Source organism: Diceros bicornis, chromosome 9 (assembly GCF_020826845.1).
Source record: "Diceros bicornis minor isolate mBicDic1 chromosome 9, mDicBic1.mat.cur, whole genome shotgun sequence".
NCBI lineage: Eukaryota > Metazoa > Chordata > Mammalia > Perissodactyla > Rhinocerotidae > Diceros > Diceros bicornis.
Genome location: NC_080748.1, coordinates 78,158,064 through 78,179,306, shown reverse-complemented (window position 1 = coordinate 78,179,306; position 21,243 = coordinate 78,158,064). Strand labels below are relative to the sequence as shown.

General features: G+C 39.6%; 1 protein-coding gene across 2 annotated transcripts; it reads left to right on the top strand.

The window, feature by feature from the left end:
• The first annotated feature begins 38 nt into the window (after positions 1-38).
• On the top strand, positions 39-13,855 carry POGLUT2 (protein O-glucosyltransferase 2). Of its 2 annotated transcripts, none has more exons than XM_058548455.1 (10): positions 39-542; positions 1,809-2,014; positions 3,572-3,777; positions 4,172-4,249; positions 6,410-6,582; positions 6,705-6,942; positions 8,310-8,519; positions 10,566-10,655; positions 11,846-11,953; positions 13,620-13,855. In XM_058548455.1, exons 1-10 carry the CDS (start codon positions 361-363, stop codon positions 13,635-13,637), a joined length of 1,509 nt encoding a protein of 502 aa, XP_058404438.1. In that variant the 5' UTR covers positions 39-360; the 3' UTR covers positions 13,638-13,855. The 2 variants fall into 2 exon arrangements, with proteins under 2 accessions (XP_058404438.1, XP_058404437.1); XM_058548454.1 differs by having other exon boundaries at positions 11,846-11,986.
• The last annotated feature ends 7,388 nt before the right edge of the window (positions 13,856-21,243 follow it).

Genomic DNA, 21,243 nt, shown 5'->3' with positions numbered 1-21,243 from the left:
CGCGGGCCAATCCCCTCGCCCTGCACCTTGGGCTGGAACCTGAGACGGATTCGCACCCAATGATGCTCCAGTTACAAGAGCAACGCAAGGTTATCATTGTCCGGAGAAAGAGGAGCGGCTTGGTTCTTACCGGTGTCAGCAGAACTGCTGGCATCCTTCCGCTGGACAAGCCGGCGCTCGGGTTGTGATTTTCCCGGGGAAAGCGGAGACCCGCGCGCCTGCCCGGCACAGCCAACGACACCTCTTGGAGCCGCGTTTGCTGCTGCAATTTGCCACCGTGCCCTGCCCAAACCGCGGCTGGTCCCGTCCACCTCTTACCGCTTATTTATCCGTGGATCATTTCGAGAGTCCGTCTTGTAAATGTTTAGCATTTTGCTGCTTTACTGTTTCTTTCTGGGGACAGTTCCAGCACTTGCCGAGACCGGCGGAGAGAGGCGGCTGAGCCCAGAGAAGAGCGAAATATGGGGACCCGGGCTAAAAGCAGCCGTCGTCCTTCCCGCGCGCTATTTCTATATTCAGGCGGTGGATACATCGGGAAATAAGTAAGTCGAGAAACGGCTCCCTGACTATTCTGGACTGCAGTTAAATCTTACTGTTTCTCCCTTCAAGTTTTATCCGCCCAAGAACTCATTTCTTGCAGCAGTTTAAATTCCAAGATATTTGAGTGCTATCCACATCTGGTTCTAACAGTCTTTCCACGTCCCAATCAATTTTTCTCTGTAGCTTTAGGAATAATTCCGAATTAGCTCTTCTCCTAGCTGTTTTGATAGGAATTCCCGTACGACTAGGGAGGCAAAGCCCCTGCGCTTGGCTGGAAGTACTGTTTCTAACTACTTTAGCATAAGCTGTTATAAGGAATTTAAACCCAGTTGTTAGAAACTTGACTGGTTTCATCTTTCTCTGGTGCTGCCCTCTGTTTTCAGGTAGAGTTCTGCAGGTAAGCATGTTTTGAAACTCAAAAAGAAACATGAAGCAACTGTTTGAAACTTCAGAGTTTAGAGGGAAAGTATCAAAGTATGAATCTCTCATGTATTTGTAATAAACTTTTATTTCATTCCATTGAATTCAACAATTAAAATTATACTTAAAACTTATTTTTAGAATTCACATACTTCTGAAATGATTGTCTTTTTTATTGGTGGATGCTGACTGTGTATATTTTGTGGGGGAAAAAAACATCTTGGGAATAAGAAATTTTCCAAAGCAAAAAAAAGGACGCTTGTAAATTTTGTCACTTGGCTATAAATAGTACAATTAGGGAAACTAAATACCATCATAACAATCTTAATAGCAGGAGCACTCACTCAAAAGAAACTTTTATACAATGTCACTTAGATGATACACCACGTATGGGCTTTTGTCCCTGGCTGGGCATGATTTATAGTATTGATTTTTTAAAGAATCATTGAGAGAGATTTTTCAAAAGATCATTATCTTTAGAGGCACCATTTGATCACAAATTTCCAGATGTGATGGGCATGAAATAAATAGGTTGATAAGAATATTTTTATATATGGAATGCATATGTAGGGTCTATGTTTACACAGATTAGTAGTCTTAACATATTCTCTTGCAATTTTCTAATGAAACTTTTATGTTATCTTGGCCATTGTCATCCTCCTCTTCTTTTGTTTAATCTCTGGTCCATCATATTCATTCTAGTACTAAAAGCATAAGAGAGAAGAAGCAAGCATATATTAGGGGGAGAATGTGGAGGAGAATAGTAAGGTTCACAGACTGAAGAGCATAATCCTTGTGCATTTGTTCCTTTAAAAAGTCTGTATATTTTATTGTTCTTCCTATCACAGGTTCACGTCTTCTCCGGGTGAAAAGGTGTTCCAGATTAAAATCTCAGCCCCAGATGAACAGTTCACTAGAGTTGGAGTGCAGGTTTTAGACCGAAAGGATGGGTCCTTAATAGTAAGATACAGAATGTATGCAAGCTACAAAAGTCTGAAAGTAGAAGTTAAATTCCAAGGTCAACATGTAGCCAAATCTCCATATATTTTAAAAGGTAATTTGGAACATAATTTTAAAAAAACAGTATTTGAGTACAATAATGTATGTCATTCGATCAACAAAAACAAGTTAGCATGATATTTTTTTCCCTGAAAGAAAAAAATAGACATTTCTTGCTTGAAAGCTAAATTGAGAGTCCTGGTAAGAGAGAAATGCAAGATTTGAATGAAAATTATAATTTGCTAAAGAGGAAAGAACATGTTCATAGAGAATTTGCTCCCTGAAGACACAACATTAGCAAGAATAATCAAGCCATATATATGTGGTCGTAGATGACACTTTCTTAATTGGAGATGTGTGACTTAAGTAACTGATAAGTGTTACTGAACTTTGGTCATCACTTCAGGAGGGGAGAGGGTTTGAACAAGAGGAAGGGATGTTGACTGTTGTTTTTTGCCTCCATTCCGATACTATTTTTGTAGAGAAATTCTCTCATATTTTATCATATAGGATGAGAGTACAGCTTTGTTACCTGGAGCCATATCCTTCCCTCAGAGGAGACAGTCCCATGAAACAGTGGGGAAGCAGTGTATAACAGAGACAGCGATCTTCCTTGTTTCCCCACTACCCGAAAGGCAAACGTTTTCAAAAATGCCTAGGTTTCTTTCCCACATCCACCAGGACCACATGGTACGATATAACCTGCTAAACCTTAAAAAGACGTTCTAGGGGCTGGCCCGGTGGCGCAAGCGGTTAAGTGCACGCTCCACTGCCGCGGCCCGGGCTTCAACGGTTCGGATCCCGGGCGCACACCGACGCACCGCTTGGTAAGCCATGCTGTGGCGGCGTCCCATGTAAAGTGGAGGAAGATGGGCACGGGTATTACCCAGGGCCAGTCTTCCTCAGCAAAAAAAAAAAGGTGTTCTACTGTCCACGACTGCCTGGGTCAGCTGGGAATCTGAGAATTATAGAAAGGAATGACAGTGAAATCTCAATGCAGGTTCTGGTATGTTATGTTAGTATTGTTTCTACAAACTTGTAATTAATTCATTGCAATATTAATGAAATGGACTGTTTTGAGGATTACCTTTACTTCTTTATAATACTTAAAAAAAAATACCAGGCAGAGTAGGGGTTCTTTGTTTACTTGTGTTGCTATTGAGAAAAGTACCTTGGACACTTTAAGAACCTGTTTGTATGACAGACCATTGAAGTATTAATTTCATATCACTTCTGTCTTTCGTTAAAATGGGTATACTTCTCTGATATCCTTTTACCAATGTTGGCTTATTCTTAAGTACACAAAACCTAAAGAATAATGGACTATAATAGCCACTGTAGAGCAAAAAATAGTACCCGTTGGTGTTCTTTTGAACTCACGCAAAGCGGGCCTGGCTCTGAAAATATCACAGTGAAGAGCTGTCGGAACTGAATTACTAGCGATGCCCTAGCATAATAAAAATGTTTTTCTTTTAAAATACTTTTTCCATCAAAGTCGTCTTCTATCTAACTAGGCAAAATTTGTGAGGCCATATTATGAGTATTTGTTACATGTTTCAAATGCTGAGTGAAATTATTACTGTGATATTTTGTTACCTGTGTATATAACTAGGGCCGGTTTACCATGAGAATTGTGACTGTCCTGTGGAAGACAGTGCAGCCTGGCTACAGGAGATGAACTGCCCAGAAACCATTACTCAGATTCAGAGAGATCTGGCACATTTCCCTACTGTTGATCCAGAAAAGATTGCAGCAGAAATCCCAAAAAGATTTGGACAAAGGCAGAGCTTGTGTCACTATACCCTGAAGGATAACAAGGTACGATTCTCATTGAGGTTTGCCTGTTTGTCATTGAGTCTTTTTGTTTTGACCATTCAGCTACAAGTAGCTACACAGTTTTATTAAAAATCATCCTGAGGATCACTGTGATAAGCTTTACCTGGGCCGGCCCCGTGGCTTAGCGGTTAAGTGCGCGTGCTCCGCTGCTGGCGGCCCGGGTTCGGATCCGGGCATGCACGGACGCACTGCTTCTCTGGCCATGCTGAGGCCGCGTCCCACATACAGCAACTAGAAGGATGTGCAGCTATGACATACAACTATCTACTGGGGCTTTGGGGGAAAAAAATAAATAAATAAAAAATTATAAGCTTTACCTCAGTGAAGCCTGCCAGTACTTTTAGACTAACATAATACATGTTCAATTCTCTTTTAGGTTTATATCAAGACTCATGGTGAACATGTAGGTTTTAGAATTTTCATGGATGCCATTCTGCTTTCTCTGACTCGAAAAGTAAGTGTTTCATTTCTCTTAGATGTAATAGACAATTTAAGCCCAGGTTTTACCATATTATTTTTCAAAATAAAAATAATACTGTCAGGGGTATTCTAGTCTGGCACCTTATTATAATACTATTTGGAAGTTTTATGTCATGTAGGATAGCTGTATTAATTTCCAAGGGCTGCTGTAACAAAGTACCACAAACTGGATGGCTTAAAACAGCAGAAATTTATTCTGTCACAGTTCTGGAGGCTAGAAGTCCAAAATCAAGGTATCAGCAGGACCATGCTCCCTCTGAAACCTGCAAGGGAGAATCCTTCTTCGGCTCTTCCTGGCTTTTGGTGACGGCTGGCAATCCTTGGCATCCCGTGGTTTGCAGCTGCATCACTCCAGTCTCTCTGTGTTGTCACATGACATGCTCCCTGTGTGTTGCCGTGTCTTCACCTCTTCTCACTCACAAGGTCATCAGTCATATTGGATTAAGGGCCCAAGATACTCCAGTATGACCTCATCTTGACTAATTACATCTGCAATGACCCTATTTCCAAAAAAGGTCATTCTGAGATACTGGGGTTTAAGACTTCAGCATATCTTTTTGGAGGACAGAATTCAACCCAGAGCAATACCTTATAGAGAAAAATGCCTTATAATAAAATTATTTTGGTACTAAACCTACTTTGAGCCCAAAGAAGACTTGCCGTATGCTGAATCCTGTTTCTTGGTAAAATGTGCTTTAGCAGGGTTCTAGTGGAATACTTTGGTAGTGATAATAAAATGGCTGATATGAAAAACAATACCAACATTTTTACCAATTGCTTAATAGCTATTTATTGAATAATCTGTGTGCATGTCTTGACTAAATTACTCATGGAGAATCATAGTAACTTTCTTCTCCAGATTGCAAAGCATTTACAGTGAGTTAATTCTGAACGTAGGTGATTATATACCATCAGTATTTTGCCTCCTTTAAGCTAAGACCTCAGAGTGCTAGCAATTTTTTCTTCCTCATCTGTGTCAATCCATGGAAAAATAATGTTCTTCAGGACTCTAGTTTCTCAAGATGCTTTTCAGACTGACCAAGGCAGTTCTTGCCTAAAAAATATGTCCTGTTTTACAAATATCCTAAATCTTTTCCCATGGCTAGGTAAAACAGGTTCTTTCAATGTGTTTGTACCACTTGCTGGTAGAGGTAGCCTAGCTTGGAAGTTACTAGTACTGACTTTAGTGTTGGGTTTCCTGAGTTCAAATCCTGATCCCACCACCTTGCTGGGGTATATTTTTTAAATGGAAGCATCTGGCCCCTTAATAAGGAGCTAGGGTTAGAGTCCCAAGTGCTATTTGTTGTCATTATTTTCCAGTAATTCTGTTTCTCTCTTTGATCCCCTTAGAGTCTCTTGTCAGTATTAGAACAGAGATTACCTTTGTCATTTCATCCCTTTGGAAGCAAGTTTATTGGCCAATTTGGGCACCATAGAAAGAAAATCTAGTATGCTTACACATTTGACAATGTTCTGAAAAGTTACCCACTATTCAAATCAAAGTAATTATTATCACCTGAAGCTTTTAAAGTTGGCCTTTCATTTGGTACAATTTCCAATTTTTATTGTGTTTCACTGCTCACTGGGTGGTCTGGCTGTGCCACCAGATAGAATGTAACTCATAAGTGTGGCCAAGGTTAAAAGGCAGGTACGTGCCACCCAGGGAAGAGACTAGTGCAGGTTTTGAGGTTGCTGGGAACAGACAGCAGGCACACCAGGCTTAAGTGGTCCAGCGTTTACTTATAGCAGAGGAGAGAGAGTGCACAGGATCCAGCCACTTGCCATGCAGTGGCCCCCCATGACCAGCATGCACCCCACTTCCTGCTGCAGTATAAGCTTCCCACCCACTCCCTGTGGGGTCTCAAATCCAACAAGCTGGGGGTATGCCTGAGGGCCATTGATTCCCAGGCTTAAACAGAACGAAAAGAGTATATTCCCTCACAAGGCCGTAAGCCCAGCCCAGACTATGAGAGCTCCTTATCTCTTGGTAAGGAAGTATGCCAGGCCCAAGGCCTGTTCTTATGTGGCCAAGAAAGACCGCATGCACGAGACTGCCTTTCCCAACACATTGATGAGTAGAAGGTATTATCCAATGCTAGAAATGTGAATAAGCTCTTTGCTTTCTTTTTCCTAGGTGAAGATGCCAGATGCAGAGTTTTTTGTTAATTTGGGAGACTGGCCTTTGGAAAAAAAGAAATCCAGTACACAGATCCATCCGATCTTTTCCTGGTGTGGCTCCACGGATTCCAAGGATATTGTGATGCCCACCTACGACTTGACTGACTCTGTTCTAGAAACCATGGGCCGGTGAGAGACGGGTCGCAGATGACCCAGGGTCTTGGTTTTTCTCTCCTTGGTGAGTTCTTTCCCTGCAGCCTTTGCGAAGTGACGGTTTGGGAGGAAAATCTGTTGCACTTTCTGTCTTCCAGAGTAAGTCTGGATATGATGTCTGTGCAAGGAAACACAGGTCCTCCCTGGGAAAGCAAAAACTCCACAGCCGTCTGGAGAGGGCGAGACAGCCGCAAAGAGAGACTGGAGCTGGTTAAACTCAGCAGAAAACACCCGGAGCTCATCGATGCTGCCTTCACCAACTTCTTCTTCTTTAAACACGATGAAAGCCTGTATGGTCCCATTGTGAAACACATTTCATTTTTTGATTTCTTCAAGGTGTGACATCATCTGTGGCCAATTCTTTTTGTTTTTCCAGATACCTTCATTGGGGGAGGGGAAGTTGAGGCCTGTAAATTACAGGGGATGGGAGATGGGAGCACAAAACTTAGTGACTGTCAAGGGATGGGGCCCCAGGACTGGTTTGGCAACGTGCATTGTCCCCAGTCCCCAGCCCTGACATTAAGTATGCATCAAGGGAGCTTGGGGCCTGGGTAGAGCTGTAATTGTTTCCCCCACTGAACCTCAAGATAAGCACATTTCAGCTCCAAATCCTTTCTTATTAATAAATACATGTAAGTGATTTTACAGATACTTCTCCCTAGAGCCATAGCATTGCAACAGACTCAAGAAGATGCAAACCAGGTGTCTCTTAGCAGGCCTTCTGATGAGGAAACGTCTTGAAACCCATCCAAATGTTCTGCCTGGGAATTCTGGGAGTAGGAAGTGTTTTCTGTGTCTAGAATGTGGATTGCTCATGTTTCCCAGGAAAGGATCCTTTTTCTAACAACTCCTTTGTTCAGGCAGTGGGACACTGCCCTGTTCTCTGGACCAGTGAGTGGTTTTTGGAAGCCCCCAGGTGATGGGGAGAAAGGTGGACAAAAGAGATCACTTGTGCTCTGGGTATGGAAAGGCGGCTGATCAGTGAGCTCTGTCTGTGCTGTAGATAGCCAGGTTTTCTTTTGATGAGTTACATGGCAGCAGGGGGACCTGAAGAACGCCATCAGTTGAATTGTTAGTGTTTCCTCCGTATGCATATCGCACAGGCTTTGGAACAAAATGGTTATAACCAGATTGCTGAAACCAGCCATCCCTCCTGAGAGGGTGTCCTGTCAGGCCTTTGCTTTGTTCCCACCTGTTTAATTTTCTGCAGCTAAAGACTATTGATTACCACAGTGCCAGGAATATTTTTATTCATAGATGTTCTTGCCCCAGAGCTTGTTAATTTCCTTAAGACTTATGTGTGGCCATCTGATGTTTAAACGGTATGGTTAACGTGGCATAGAGTGTGCCATTGTCTGGTGCTCACGTGCGATCAGTAAAGTGGTATAGGCATCACAAAGCCGCAATAAATCTGTCTTTCCTTAGGTTGTAGCCTTAGGACCACAGTTGCATTATTTTATTGGCTGCTTCAATGTTAGACTTGTGACTCCTTTATGAAGCCTGGGAGAGCCTCAAAATAAGCTGTTAGCTCCTGGTCAGTGTGTTATATAATAGCACGTACTAAATGGCAAAGGCAGAAGGCAAGATCTGGCCAATCTGGGTCTGAGGATGGTGAGGCATTATGTCTGGAAAGAGGAGGAGAATAAAGCGAGTGGAAAAAGGAAATTTAATGGAGGTTCTTATACTTGACTGCTCTTTTGCAGCATAAGTACCAAATAAACATCGATGGCACTGTCGCAGCCTATCGCCTGCCCTATCTTCTGGTCGGCGACAGCGTTGTGCTGAAGCAGGACTCCATCTACTATGAACACTTCTACAATGAGCTGCAGCCCTGGAAACACTACATTCCAGTTAAAAGCAACCTGAGTGATCTCCTAGAAAAACTTAAATGGGCAAAAGATCACGATGAAGAGGTAAGGTCAGTCTCCTTGTACCCCAGTATCTTGGGTTCCTTTTAATTGTCTTGTGCCTGGAAAGTATTCAGGCTGCTCAGATGTAGACCCTTGCTGTACACGGGAAGCCACCTCCTGTGGCTAGCACAGTTCCCTTAAGGGTGAACACAGGCATTCCTTCTTGAATTAACTGTCCACTCTGCACATGAAACAAAAAGCTAAACTTTGGCCTTGATTCTGCCCTCTCTTTTAGTCAGGTTGATCTGAGCCCCAAGCACTACCTCACCTCTACTAGCAATATGAAAATTAAGATGGCCAGCCTGGCAGGAGGAAAAACTAACTGTGCTATGGATTAAAATGAGGGATTGCATGAAATAAACTTCAAACTAATTGTGTGCTGGAAATTGTTAAGGGAGTGCATTAAGCTTCATCTTGCGTTTACTGTACAAAGTCATTGTTACTTCATTTAATGTATACCTTATCTCTCCAAGAGAGGCTTAATTCTAGGAGGTCCAATATGAATTCTCAAACTTTCAAGTATTTTTTTTTTAATTGAAATATAGTTGACATACAATATTATGTTAGTTTCAGGTGTACAACATAGTGATTCAACATTTATATACATTACAAAGTGATCGCTACAATAGGGCTAGTAACCATCTGTCACCATATAAAGTTATTGCAATATTATTGACTATATTCCCTGTGCTGTGTATTACATCCCTGTGACTTATTTATTTTGTAACTAGAAGTTTGTACCTCTTAATCCCCTTCGCCTATTTAGGCCAAGCCCCTCTACTTCTCTTCCCTCTGGCAACCACCAGTTTGTTCTCCATATCTGAGTCTGTTTCTGTTTTGTTTTCTTTGTTCATTTGTTTTGTTTTTTTAGATTCCACATATAAGTTAAATCATATGGTATTTGTCTCTCTCTGTCTGACATTTCACTTAGCATAATACCCCCAGGTCCCTTCATGTTGTCAAAAATGGCAAGATTTCATTCTTTTTTATGGCCGAGTGATATTCTGTTGTATGTATATAAACCGCATCTTCTTTGTCCGTTCATCCATCAATGGACATTTAGCTGGCTTCCATATCTTGGCTATTGTAAATAATGCTGCAGTGAACAGAGGGGTACATAGATCTTTTTGAATTAGTGTTTTTGTTTTCTTTGGGTAAATACCCAGAAGTGGAATTTCTGGATTGTATGGTAGTAAAGAGCTTGTCTAACTCATTATCAAAAAAACAAACAATTCAATTGAAAAATGGCCAGAGGGCCTAAATAGAAATTTTTCCGAAGGGGCCGGCCCATGGCTTACCGGTTAAGTGCGTGCGCTCCGCTACTGGCAGCATGGGTTCGGAACCCCAGGCGCACACCGACACACCGCTTGTCCAGCCATGCTGAGGCAGCGTCCCACATACAGCAACTAGAAGGATGTGCAACTATGACATACAACTATCTACTGGGGCTTTGGGGAGAAAAGGGAAAAAAAGGAGGAGGATTGGCAATAGATGTTAGCTCAGGGCCAGTCTTCCTCAGCAAAAAGAGGAGGATTGGCATGGATGTTAGCTCAGGGCTGATCTTCCTCACAAAAAAAAAACAGAAAAGGAATTTTTCCAAAGAAAATATACAGATGGCCAATGGACACATGAAAAGATGCTCAATGTCACTAATTATTGGGGAAAAATAAACAGATCAAAACGACAATGAGATATCACCTCACCCCTGTCAGAATGGCTATCATCAAAAAGACAACAAATAAGAAGTGTTGGCGAGGATGTGGAGAAAAAGGAACCCTCGTGCACTGTTGGTGGGAATGTAAATTGCTGCAGCCACTGTGGAAAACAGTATGGAGCTTCCTCAAAAAATCAAACTTTCAAGTCTTAAAAATCTCCCTTTAGTTTGGACAAACATACTCTGGTAAATGTTCCCTTTACCACGTAAGACTACCCTCAAAGATATTTTTCCCGCTATTGTCCCACTGTACGTGTACTCTGAAGATCGGTTTGCATATGTCTGCATGGGAAAAAACGTTTCATTAAAGGATGTATTTATTTTTTTCCCCATAGGCAAAGAAGATAGCAAAAGCAGGACAAGAATTTGCAAGAAATAATCTCATGGGTGACGACATATTCTGTTATTATTTTAAACTTTTCCAGGTCAGTATTTTCTAAGAAAATAGAAACACAACTTGTAATTGGACATGTTAGGAGCAAATCACATTTCACTTAACAGTTTCTAAACGTATATTAATATAAGGAGATATATGTACACCTCTTTGGGCAAAAACCATGGACCAATATTAAATAATAATGAAAATAGTGTGAAACCAAAATTAGCTAATGGAGAATGCTACAGCGTTGAGGGAAAAGTATTAATGGCAGAACTGTATGCTACATGGTTAGGAAATTGGCATCTGATCCTGTAAAGTTACTGTGCACAGACTCATATTTTCTCTTTGTACTGTCTTGCTGCTGCCTTACCATTTCTTTGTCTAAACAGTGCGAGCTATGTTTGGACCTGTCGTGCTGACCCCATATGAGCCGTGACTTCTCTTGGAAGCTGTTTTCATGGACCTAAGCATTTAGGGATTGTAATCAAAGCATATCTGACAATTTGAAAGATTCTTTAAAAAAAAATGCAGTTGCAAACACGTAATTTGTTAAAATTAACAGTACTAGAGCTAAGCTAAGTTTTTTTATCTGAGAATTGCAGATATTGAGCCTCAGATCTTAGGCTCTGCTACAGAACAGAGTTGGTCTGTTTCTGGTCAGCACTGGTTTTAACCTTCCCAGGGGATGGTGAAAGGATAGAGAGGGTGAAGTGTGTCAACTGAAGGGAGGGGGAGGAGGATTTACTCTCTGAATTCCTAAAGATCCACAGGGTAGTGTTCATTCATTCAACTCACATACACTAGAGCATAAACACCTAGCCCAGAGCCTAGCCCAGAGAGAGCACATAATCAATGAAGATGGTGACTGATGCTGTGTAAGCCATGGTGGTTAAGGCAGAAATAGTCTTTGTCCTCAAATTCCCAGTGTAGGGAAGATCACGTGCACATTTCACTGCAAGGCAGAAGCTGGTAACAAAAATGAAAATCATACAAGTTGTACAAATGAGGGACAGAATAAGGAGAGATCCCTTAGCAATAGGCAGCCAGTGTCCAAAGGACAGCCACCTCTCAGAAGCTCTGCTGTTGGATGTTTAAGGGGGGTGTGGAAAACTTTGCATATCGCCACTTGACACATGAGTTAAATGGACCATATTCCAGCAAATTCCAGCGTATCTGATTTGGTAAATGTGCTTTAAGTGTTATATAAGGAATGCTTTTGTATTGTTGCCTGTACAGGAATATGCCAGTTTACAAGTGAGTGAGCCCCAAATCCGAGAGGGCATGAAGAGGGTAGAACCACAGACCGAGGAGGACCTCTTTCCTTGCACGTGCCATAGGAAAAAGGTAACCAGAACTGACCTTCCGGCCAATGTCAGAGTAAGAACTAACACTGATCCAAGTCCTCCTTCATTCCTTTAGTCTTTCAGTGGGGCAACAGCTATTTGGCTCCTCCTGGGGCCTCCAAGCAATTCAGTCTACCCGACAGGCAGATATAATAGATGACAACAAGGCGAAAGAAAGATAAGTGAGAAGACACAGGAGCTCCCGGCAAAGTGTGGAAAGCCTTTTAATGTGAGAATTCAGATAACGTGACATTTGAATAGATGTTTCCAGTTTGAAATGTGTTTTCCCACGCATCGTCTACTAGCCTCGTCTCCCTGTGAGATAGGTGTGGCAAAGGTCATCATCCCAATTTAGAGATGAAGAAATACACAGCCATGATTATTCATGTTAACAGATTATTCATCTAAAAACAATCTCTATTGATACCACTACATACTGTTTCATTTATAAAAGGCAGGTTCACATATGGACTTGTCAGGCTAAAAAGACCTTAGAAGTCGTCCACTAAGTGCCTTCATTTTACCATTAACAAAACTGACCCCAAAGAAGAATTTAGCTCAGAATCTTCTAACTGGATTATAGCAAAGCAAGGACCAAAAACCAGTCTCTTATCTTCAAATTGTGTGCATGGTTGTATATAAACCATGTGATGTGGCAGGGAAGGATTATTTTGATTATAGCTGTTTTTTTTTTTTGAGGGAATATATATTGTATAAAATTGTGATTATAATATGGTGGCTTGACATAATTTTAAGGAACATCATCATGTTTCTGAATGCACAAACTTAAAATTGTGGTATTATAACGAAAGATGAGAAGACAGATTTGGCAATTATTATGTCTGCCTCTCAAGGGGGGTTAAAAGGAATAAGGTGACCACTAGCCCCGTTGATGTGATGGAACCAGATCATACAAGCTCACTGATTGTTAAAGCTTTAGGAATTTTGCACAGTGGTTAAATTTTGGTAGCTTGGAATCTGTTTGGTGGGAGTATTTACACCATGACAATGGTACATGCTATAAATCAGAGTTTTGGTTGTTTCGTTTTTTTGGAGAACTGATTTGCCACTAACTAACTAGACCTCAGAAGCGGTACTTCATCAGCATTAACCCTTGTCAGTGCTGGAAGGCCAAAAAATCAGTTAAAGCCAGTGACAAAACAGAAATTGCCAGAATTGAAAGGTACCCCCTCAAGAATTTTGTGATTTGGTATCAGAATGCTTCTGTTGGCTCCACATGAAACTGGGCAGCTTCCTTTCTCCACTCCTTTTTTTAACTTTTTATCTTTGTCTGAGTGATTTTGAAGGATGCAAAATCAGTATCTTCCACTGATTAATGGAAGTTAGGGGCCAGAATGAAAGCTTTGTTTCTTTCTTTCTCATTGACTACTCTAGCACTTCACTGATACCATTCCAAACACAAGGCCTTTTACAATAATACAGACCCTTAGATGCTTGGGTTCCCCATCAGTAGCCCTAGAAAACACAATGTGACTTGACCTGTGGGTGATTCTAGTAACAGTCCTAGGCTCTACAATCCTCTCCCAGTAACTTGGCTTTTTTCCTTCTTTCCTCTTTAGGGGAAAATAATTAATAGACCAACATAAGTCTTCTTGATTCATATAAGACTTCTTGCTGGCTCTAAATATTTTGCTTCTTAATTGCAGACCAAAGATGAACTCTGATATGCAAAATACCTTCCCTTCAAATAATGGTGCTCTGAAGACTCTTCTTAACTGAAAAGAAGAATGTTTTTTAAATATTAATTCCATGGACAATATAAAATCTGCTCCGTGATTGTCTGGATTGTGAAGATATGTTTCTTCTCATTACGCAGTATTCCCATGACTGTCCTTTACAGCACGTTTTTAGAATTTTATAATAAAACCACTTTTATTTTAAAGGCCTGTGTTGTGCTAATTATTAGCTGTGTTTGGACCATGGAGCAGTAAAAAGAAAGGGAGTCTGGGTCCTGGACTCAGTGACCAGCAGCCACCACCTACTCAGACATGTGGTCTACATGACAAAGCAATAAACCTCTGTCTTTAGGCCATTATTATTTGAGTATTAATTTGGATACTCACAGCCAAACCTAATTCTAACTAATACATTTTACAAGGCCTTTCATAATCTGGTCTTTGCCTGAATCTTGAATCCAATCTCTCACCACTTCCTAGTATGTACTGTGGGAGATCAGAATTGGCCACCACAAAATATGTCTCTTTACCTTGATTATTTTCTGTGAAAGAAACTTTGACCTCCTCCCCGCCCCCTCTACTAACTGCCTAAAAGAATTTAACTCTGGGTGTGGATAGACTGGGAGGGTCCTTGGTAAGCCCATTCCAAGTAAAAGTAGAAGTTATCCTTTGTAAGAGACATTTACATTTGTAAGGGAAATCTCCATTTGTAAAGGTATCTCCCTCTTTGTACCGGGCAGAAGAGGGGATGACCTCATCTCTAGAAATTTATCAATGTGGAAGATGAGGCTGCATAATAACCTTACTGTGCTTTTCTGGTAATCTCCCATAACTGACTCCCCCTACCCCCAACATCCTCCTTTGTCTTTACCTAAATCTATTTAAGAAGAGAACCTCTGCCATTTTGTCGAGATACTCAGTTACCCAGTAGGTCTCTCCCATGTATACATGTTATAAAGCTTTGATTTTCTCCTGCTATTCGGTCTCTTGTCAATTTAATTTGTAGCCCAGCCAGAAAGGACCCAGAGTGGTTAGAGGATAGTCTTCCTCCCCTTCAGTACCCTGTCGTCCAGCAAAACCACTCCCTTCCTGTTCTTTCCCTGCCTTGTTTCTTACCTTGGTCTGGAATGCCAAGACTTTCTCTTCTTTTGGCTTAGATATCCTTCAGTGCTTGTTTCAGGAATCTCCTCTGAGTCTCCCTATCTGCATACTTGTGTCATTGTATTTACCATGCTATGTGATATCTTCTAGTCGATTGTCTCTCTCGCTTACCAGATTTTAAGCATTTTGACTAGAGAGACCATGCTCTTCTTCTGTGTAATCTAATAGGGTACTGCAACTAGAAAGGCTCAATAAATATGGAATAGATGAAGGAATGACTAAATGAATGAAAATCACTTGGAAATGTGATTAAGAGAATTAAAAAGGAACTAGAAATCCTAACACTGAACCATAATACAATGTCCTACAAATTTCTTTACCTAGAAGTTTCCCTTCCATCCATCTTCCATTTAAATAATCTGTTGTATATTTTTTTAAGTTGTGGAATGTATCGTGTACCCAGAAGACTATAAAACATATATCTGCAGTTTGAAAATAATTATAAGAAAACACCAATGTAAGTACTCACAAAGATTCTTTGCTTGACCAGACTGTAGTCAAGGTCCTGAACCCTAGGCCCATCTTTGCACTTCCTTCCTTATAAAATCTAGTTTTAGCAAGAACCCTGAGAAGTCAGTTTAGTAAGAGTCCCCATCCTCCATATCTGATCACTTTCCTTATCTAATCGGGTTCCTGGTCCTCCACCATCCCCCAGGTGATCTCTAATCACTCTGGCCTGTTTTCAGGAAGAATCTTGTTGGGTCAGATTAGCCAGAATCCCCCTGAACCCCTGTTTCCTCTTAGCAATTTTCCATCCACTGACCCCACCTGCTCCTTGGCTATAAATTCCCATTCGCCCCTCCTCTATTCAGAACTGAGCCGGTTCTATACTGAGATCTCTTTTCCCCTATTGCAGTAGACCTGAATAACAATGGTTTTTACCACTTTAACTATTGTCCAGTCTGGTTTTGCTTTGACACTACTACTCAGGTTCAACACAAGTGTCCTCTGTGCCTCATCCTATCACCCTATAACCTGCTCCCAGGTAACCACTATTGTGATGGTTGTGATAATCGTTTCCTTGCATTTATTTATACTTTTATCACCTACATATACTTCCCTAAGAAATATCAATTTTTCAATTGATATATATGATATCATACTGAACATGTTGTTGTTGAGACTTCCCTATTGTTGTTGTGACTTGCCTGTTGGTGCATACAGTGGCAGTACATTCATTTGTATATGCAGACAGTATTTCACCATATGAATAAGATTGCTTTTTTTTATCATTCTATTGTAGATGAACATTTGGGTTGTTCCCATGTTTTTGCAATTCTAATCAAAGTTACTGTGGACATGCTTATTCGTGTTTCTTGGCTACATTTGCTTAGGAGTGAAATTCCTGGCTTATAGAGTATGTATATAAGTCAAACAACTTTCCAACTTGATTGTCCCAATTTTCACTCACTCCAGCAGTATACAGGATTTCCAGTTGCTTGCCTTCCTTGCTAATATTTGATATTATCAGGCTTTTAAATTTTTTGCTCATCTAATTGGTGTGAATGGGAACTGTTTTAATTTTCATTTTTGTGATTACTAATGAGGCTGACCATCTTTTCAGATAGTCATGAGCCACTTGCATAGCTTTTCCTGTAAATTTTCTATTTATTTATTTATTTAGGCTCATTTTCCTGCTAAGTTGTTTGACTTCTTGGTGGATTCATAGAAGTATATCTTGCAGCTAGTACTTTGCTGATTGTATCTGCGGCATACCTCCTAATTTATGGCGTGTCTTAAATTCCACTGCAGGGTCTTTTAATGTTCAAAAGATCATGATTTTAACATAGAGGGATATGTCAATCTTTTCTTTTATGGTTAGTGCTTTTAGTATCTTATCTAAGAAATCCTTCCTTATCCCCAGGTCACTAAGCCAGTTTCCTATGTTATCTTCTCCTGTATGAGTTTTCTAGGGCTGACTCAGCAAATTACCACAAACTTGGTGACTAAAAACAAGAGAAATTTCTTCTCTCACAGTTCTGTAGGCCAGAAGTCTGGAATCAAAGTATCGGCAGGGTTGGTTCCTTCTAGAGGCCCTCTCCTCCATGCCTCTCCTCCAGGCCTCTCTTCCAGCTTCTGGAGCTGCTGGTAATTCTTAGCATTCTTTGACTTGTAGACCCCTCACTCCAATCTCTGCCTCTGTCTTCACGTGGTCTTCCCCTCTGTGTGTCTCTCTATCTTCTCCTTTTCTCTCTTATAAAGTCGCTCATCATTGGATTTGGGGCCCACCGTAAATCCAGGATGATCTCATCTTGAGAGTTTTAATTATATGTGCAAAGACTCTATTTCTAAGTAAGGTCGCATTTCATATGTAAGCAGGTTAGGACTTGGACATAATCTTTTTGGGGCCACTATTCAACCCACTACATCTTCCAAAATCAATCCTTTTGAAATTGGGAACAAATAAGGATTCCCACCATCACATACTACTAGTTGACATAATGCTGGAGGTCTGAGCTAGCACAGTAAATCTAGAAAAGAAGTAGAATGCAGAAGCATTGAAAAATAATAAATAAAATTGTCATTAAAAGCAGGTTATAGGCTTCAGTACACAGAAAATCCAAACCAATCTACAGATAAATTGTTGGAATTAACAAGAAAATTTGATATTTTCTAAATAACAAACCAGCATATAAAATTCAGTTTCATTTCAATACACCAGCTAGTAACGGAAAATGAAATTAAAATGTTTAAGATAGCACTTAGAATAGCTTTGAAAACTATGAAGTACTTAAGTGAGGAATTAATCTAAGAAAAATGGACAAGCTTTTACAGAGATAATTATGAAAACTTTAAAAAAGTAATTAAATTGAAAGATAATATATGTTCATGGATTGGCAAAATCAGGATTAACAATGTCAATTCTCTCCCACGTGGTATACAGAGTCAATATAATCCTTAACCAAGATATACCCTGCCCTTTTTTTGGTGAACATCACAAACTTTTTCTTAAATAAAGTATGGACCTACAAAGTCCAAGAAAAATTAAACACACTTGAGGAAGGATGAATTGTGAGAACTTTCCTCACTATATAGCAAGACTTTTTATAACGCTATATAATCTTTAAGACCATGTGATATTGGTGCAGGGATAGAAAATATAGAACAATAACAGAATATTGATGCATAAACATACCCAAGTTTATGTAAAAACTCAATCTGCAATCAAGAACTGCAGATAGTTGGAGAAAGGTTGCACATTTCAGTGAATGTATCTGGTTCAATTGGGCATTAATGATTCCAGTTCCAGTTCTAATGTATGGGAGTTTCCGCCATACCATCAAGCAATTCTTAGACGCCAGCGGGGTGTCCTACACTTCAACTCAGTTCTGACACTATCCACCCAGAGATGGCATCCAGTTCCACAGGTTAAGGGCTAAGTCTCACAAGATTGCCCTCCACTATCAGACACCAATCCCAAATTCAGGTTGTTACCTGTGCCTCTGACTGACTGGCTATAAATCAGAGGTTCCCAAGACCCCCTCCTTGGGTTTGATTAATTTGCTAGAGTGGCTCACAGGAATCAGGAAATCATTCTACTCACTCAATTACCAGTTTGCTACAAAGGATATTAAATAATATGAATCAACAGTCAGATGAAGAGATGCATAGGACAGGGTCCTGAACAAAGGAGCTTCTGTCCTTGTGAAGTTTGGAGTTGGGCTCCAGGACCCATGGAAGCATCAGATTCACAGACCTGAAAGCTCTTCAAACTCTGTGCTTTTGGGTTTTTATGGAGGCTCTATTACATAGGCATGATTGATTAAATCATTGGCCACTGGCAAGTGACTTAACCTCCAGCCCTTCTCCCCTCTGTGGAATCACATGGTGGGTTCTCCTGGCAACCAGCCCCATTCCTTAGGTGCTTTCCAAAGGACACTTCCTTAACATAACAAAATACACCTTTATCACTCTCATTGATTAGGAAATTTCAAGGACTGTAGGAGCTCTGTGCCAAGAACTGGACAAAGACAAAATATATATTTGTTACTATAAATCACAATATCATAGATATTCATACATGGAAGAAAAACAGTTGGATCCCTAGCACACACTATATCCAAAGATGGATTCCAGGAGGATTAGTGACAAAAGGCAAAACATAATATTTTTAATCAGCAAAGAGGCTGTCTCTGCATTATACTAGCAGTATAATAGTAGTATACTAGCAGCTGTAGTGGCTGAAGAATTATTATTTCCTTCACTTTGTGGCTCAGATAAATTGAGTCTTATGACTTATTACCAAAAAATACCAACCCTAGAAGTTTCTGGAACATGTGTTTCTCGTTGTACAGATCTTTTTTCTTCACCCTGAGAGAGTTGCCATTTCAATCCATCACAGTGGCACTGCCACAAATGGCCCATACATTCCCTGGATCTCAAATGACACATTAGCATAGCAGGAATTCCTCCAATGAACACCACCTCTTGTTGTAAAAATAAGTGAAAAGTAGGTGCTGACAGGATGGCTTTCATACCTCATCCCTGCTTCTCTTATAAATCTTTTGTTTAAGTCTAAATGACGAGAGTTGAGCTTCCAAGAAGGAATTCAGGAAGACTGACTTTCGTTGTTGAACCTGGAATGTGTGACCTGTTGATGGAAGATAAACTTGGCAAGTCTTATCTGTCAGTGTCTTTCAAAGTCTGGTTTAGAGAACCAGATTTTCAGTTGGAACATTGAATTAGGGTATGAGAAATTGAACTGAAATCCTCATATGCTCATATAAATGTATATAAATTTTTCCCTCTCCAAAAAATCTTTTCTGTGACTTAATTTTTCACTCAACAATACCTCACAGATCTCTTTCCATAGTCCTACGTTACATCTTCCTTAAGAACAATATTTTGGATGTGGAGAGAGGATGTGGCTGTAAAGGTGTGGCATGAGGGATACTTGTGGTGACGGATCAGTCCTATATCTTCATTACAGAGCTGGTTACATGAATATACACGTGATAAAGCTACACAGAACTGCACACACACACACACGCACAAATATATATATAACTGATGAAATCTGAATAAGCTCTGTTCATTGTATAATGTCTAGCTCCTGGTTTTGATACTACAGGTATGCAAGATGTTACCATTGGGCAAAACTGAGTGCCAGGTACAAAGGATCTTTCTGTGCATACTTTTGTATCTTCCCATGAATGTAATTATTTCAAAATAAAAAGTTAAAAAGTAATATTTTATTTTTAATAAAACTATAAAAGTAACATATGCTCATAATAACAAAAAATCAATTCCTTCCAATCCGTATCTTCTTCTCAGTAGAACCACTGTTAAAAAGTAGACATGGAGGATAAAAAGTAAACTTGGAGGATAGATCCCTCAGGGACTCAGATCATAGTAGCTCATCTTTTCCCTTCTTTCTGCTATAGAGGAACGATTGTTTCTAATTTTCAGCTCTCTGAAAAAGGCTGCCTGCTGGTAATACTGTGGGGCACATTTCTCAAAGTGAAATTACTGATGCAAAGGCTATGGATAACTTAAATTTTTATAAATAAAGCAAAATAGGAAGAGACTATACAAACTATGCTCCTATTGCTAAAATATTAAATCCCATTTTCCTAGCAACACCGGGTATTAGTCATCTTTTACATTTTTGTCAATTTGAGTATAAAAATTGTTTTTTTAAATTTCCCTGATTATTTGTGAATTTGACTGTCTTTTGTTATTTACTGTCTTTGACTTTTCAGTGATTTTATCAATTTTTCAATTAAAAAATTTTTTTTTTACTGATTTAACTCTTTATATATATTATGGACATCAACCCTTTGCTATTACATTTGTTGCAAATGTTGTCTCCCAATCTTTTTGGTCCTTTGACTTTGCTCACAGTGCCAATCTCAGTATAGAAGTTCTTAATTTTTATGTGGTTGGATATGTCAATTATTATTCTATGATTTCTTGGTTTTGCACTTACATAGAAAGACCTTCTCACCTTGAGATATAAAAAAAATCTCCAAAATTATCTTAAAGTATGGTCCTGTAAATTTTTAGTATCTTTTGATGTCTCAGTATATATAGGTCCTTCCTTACTGTTCTTTTCTTAATTGTTCTTTTAAATTTTTTTCTCATCTATTCTTCAGTTGAACTTTAAAAATCATTTGTCAAGGACTATAAAAATTCCAAGTTATATTTCATTAATCTGATTAGTTGATGAAACTAAAATGTTTATAATATTCTGTTTTCCCAGGAAAGTGGTGTATATCTCCATTTATTCAGGTCTTCTTTGGGGTTCTAAAGTAAAATTTTATGTTTTTTCATATAAAATCTTGAATGTTCTACATTGTGTTTCTTCTTAGGTATTTTCTACATTTGTTTCTATTTTGTTTAGGCTGTTTTTTTAAATTATATTTTCTCTAGCTGGTTATTTAATGTGTTTAAGAAAACTATAGATTTTTCTATGTTCTGTACCCAACTTCTT

Coding starts and splice junctions, on each gene's coding strand:
- POGLUT2 (XM_058548454.1), top strand. CDS start 361: ATGTTTAGCATTTTGCTGCTTTACTGTTTCTTTCTGGGGACAGTTCCA. Junction 543..1,808: donor GTGGATACATCGGGAAATAA/GTAAGTCGAGAA, acceptor TTCCTATCACAG/GTTCACGTCTTCTCCGGGTG. Junction 10,656..11,845: donor ATTATTTTAAACTTTTCCAG/GTCAGTATTTTC, acceptor TTGCCTGTACAG/GAATATGCCAGTTTACAAGT.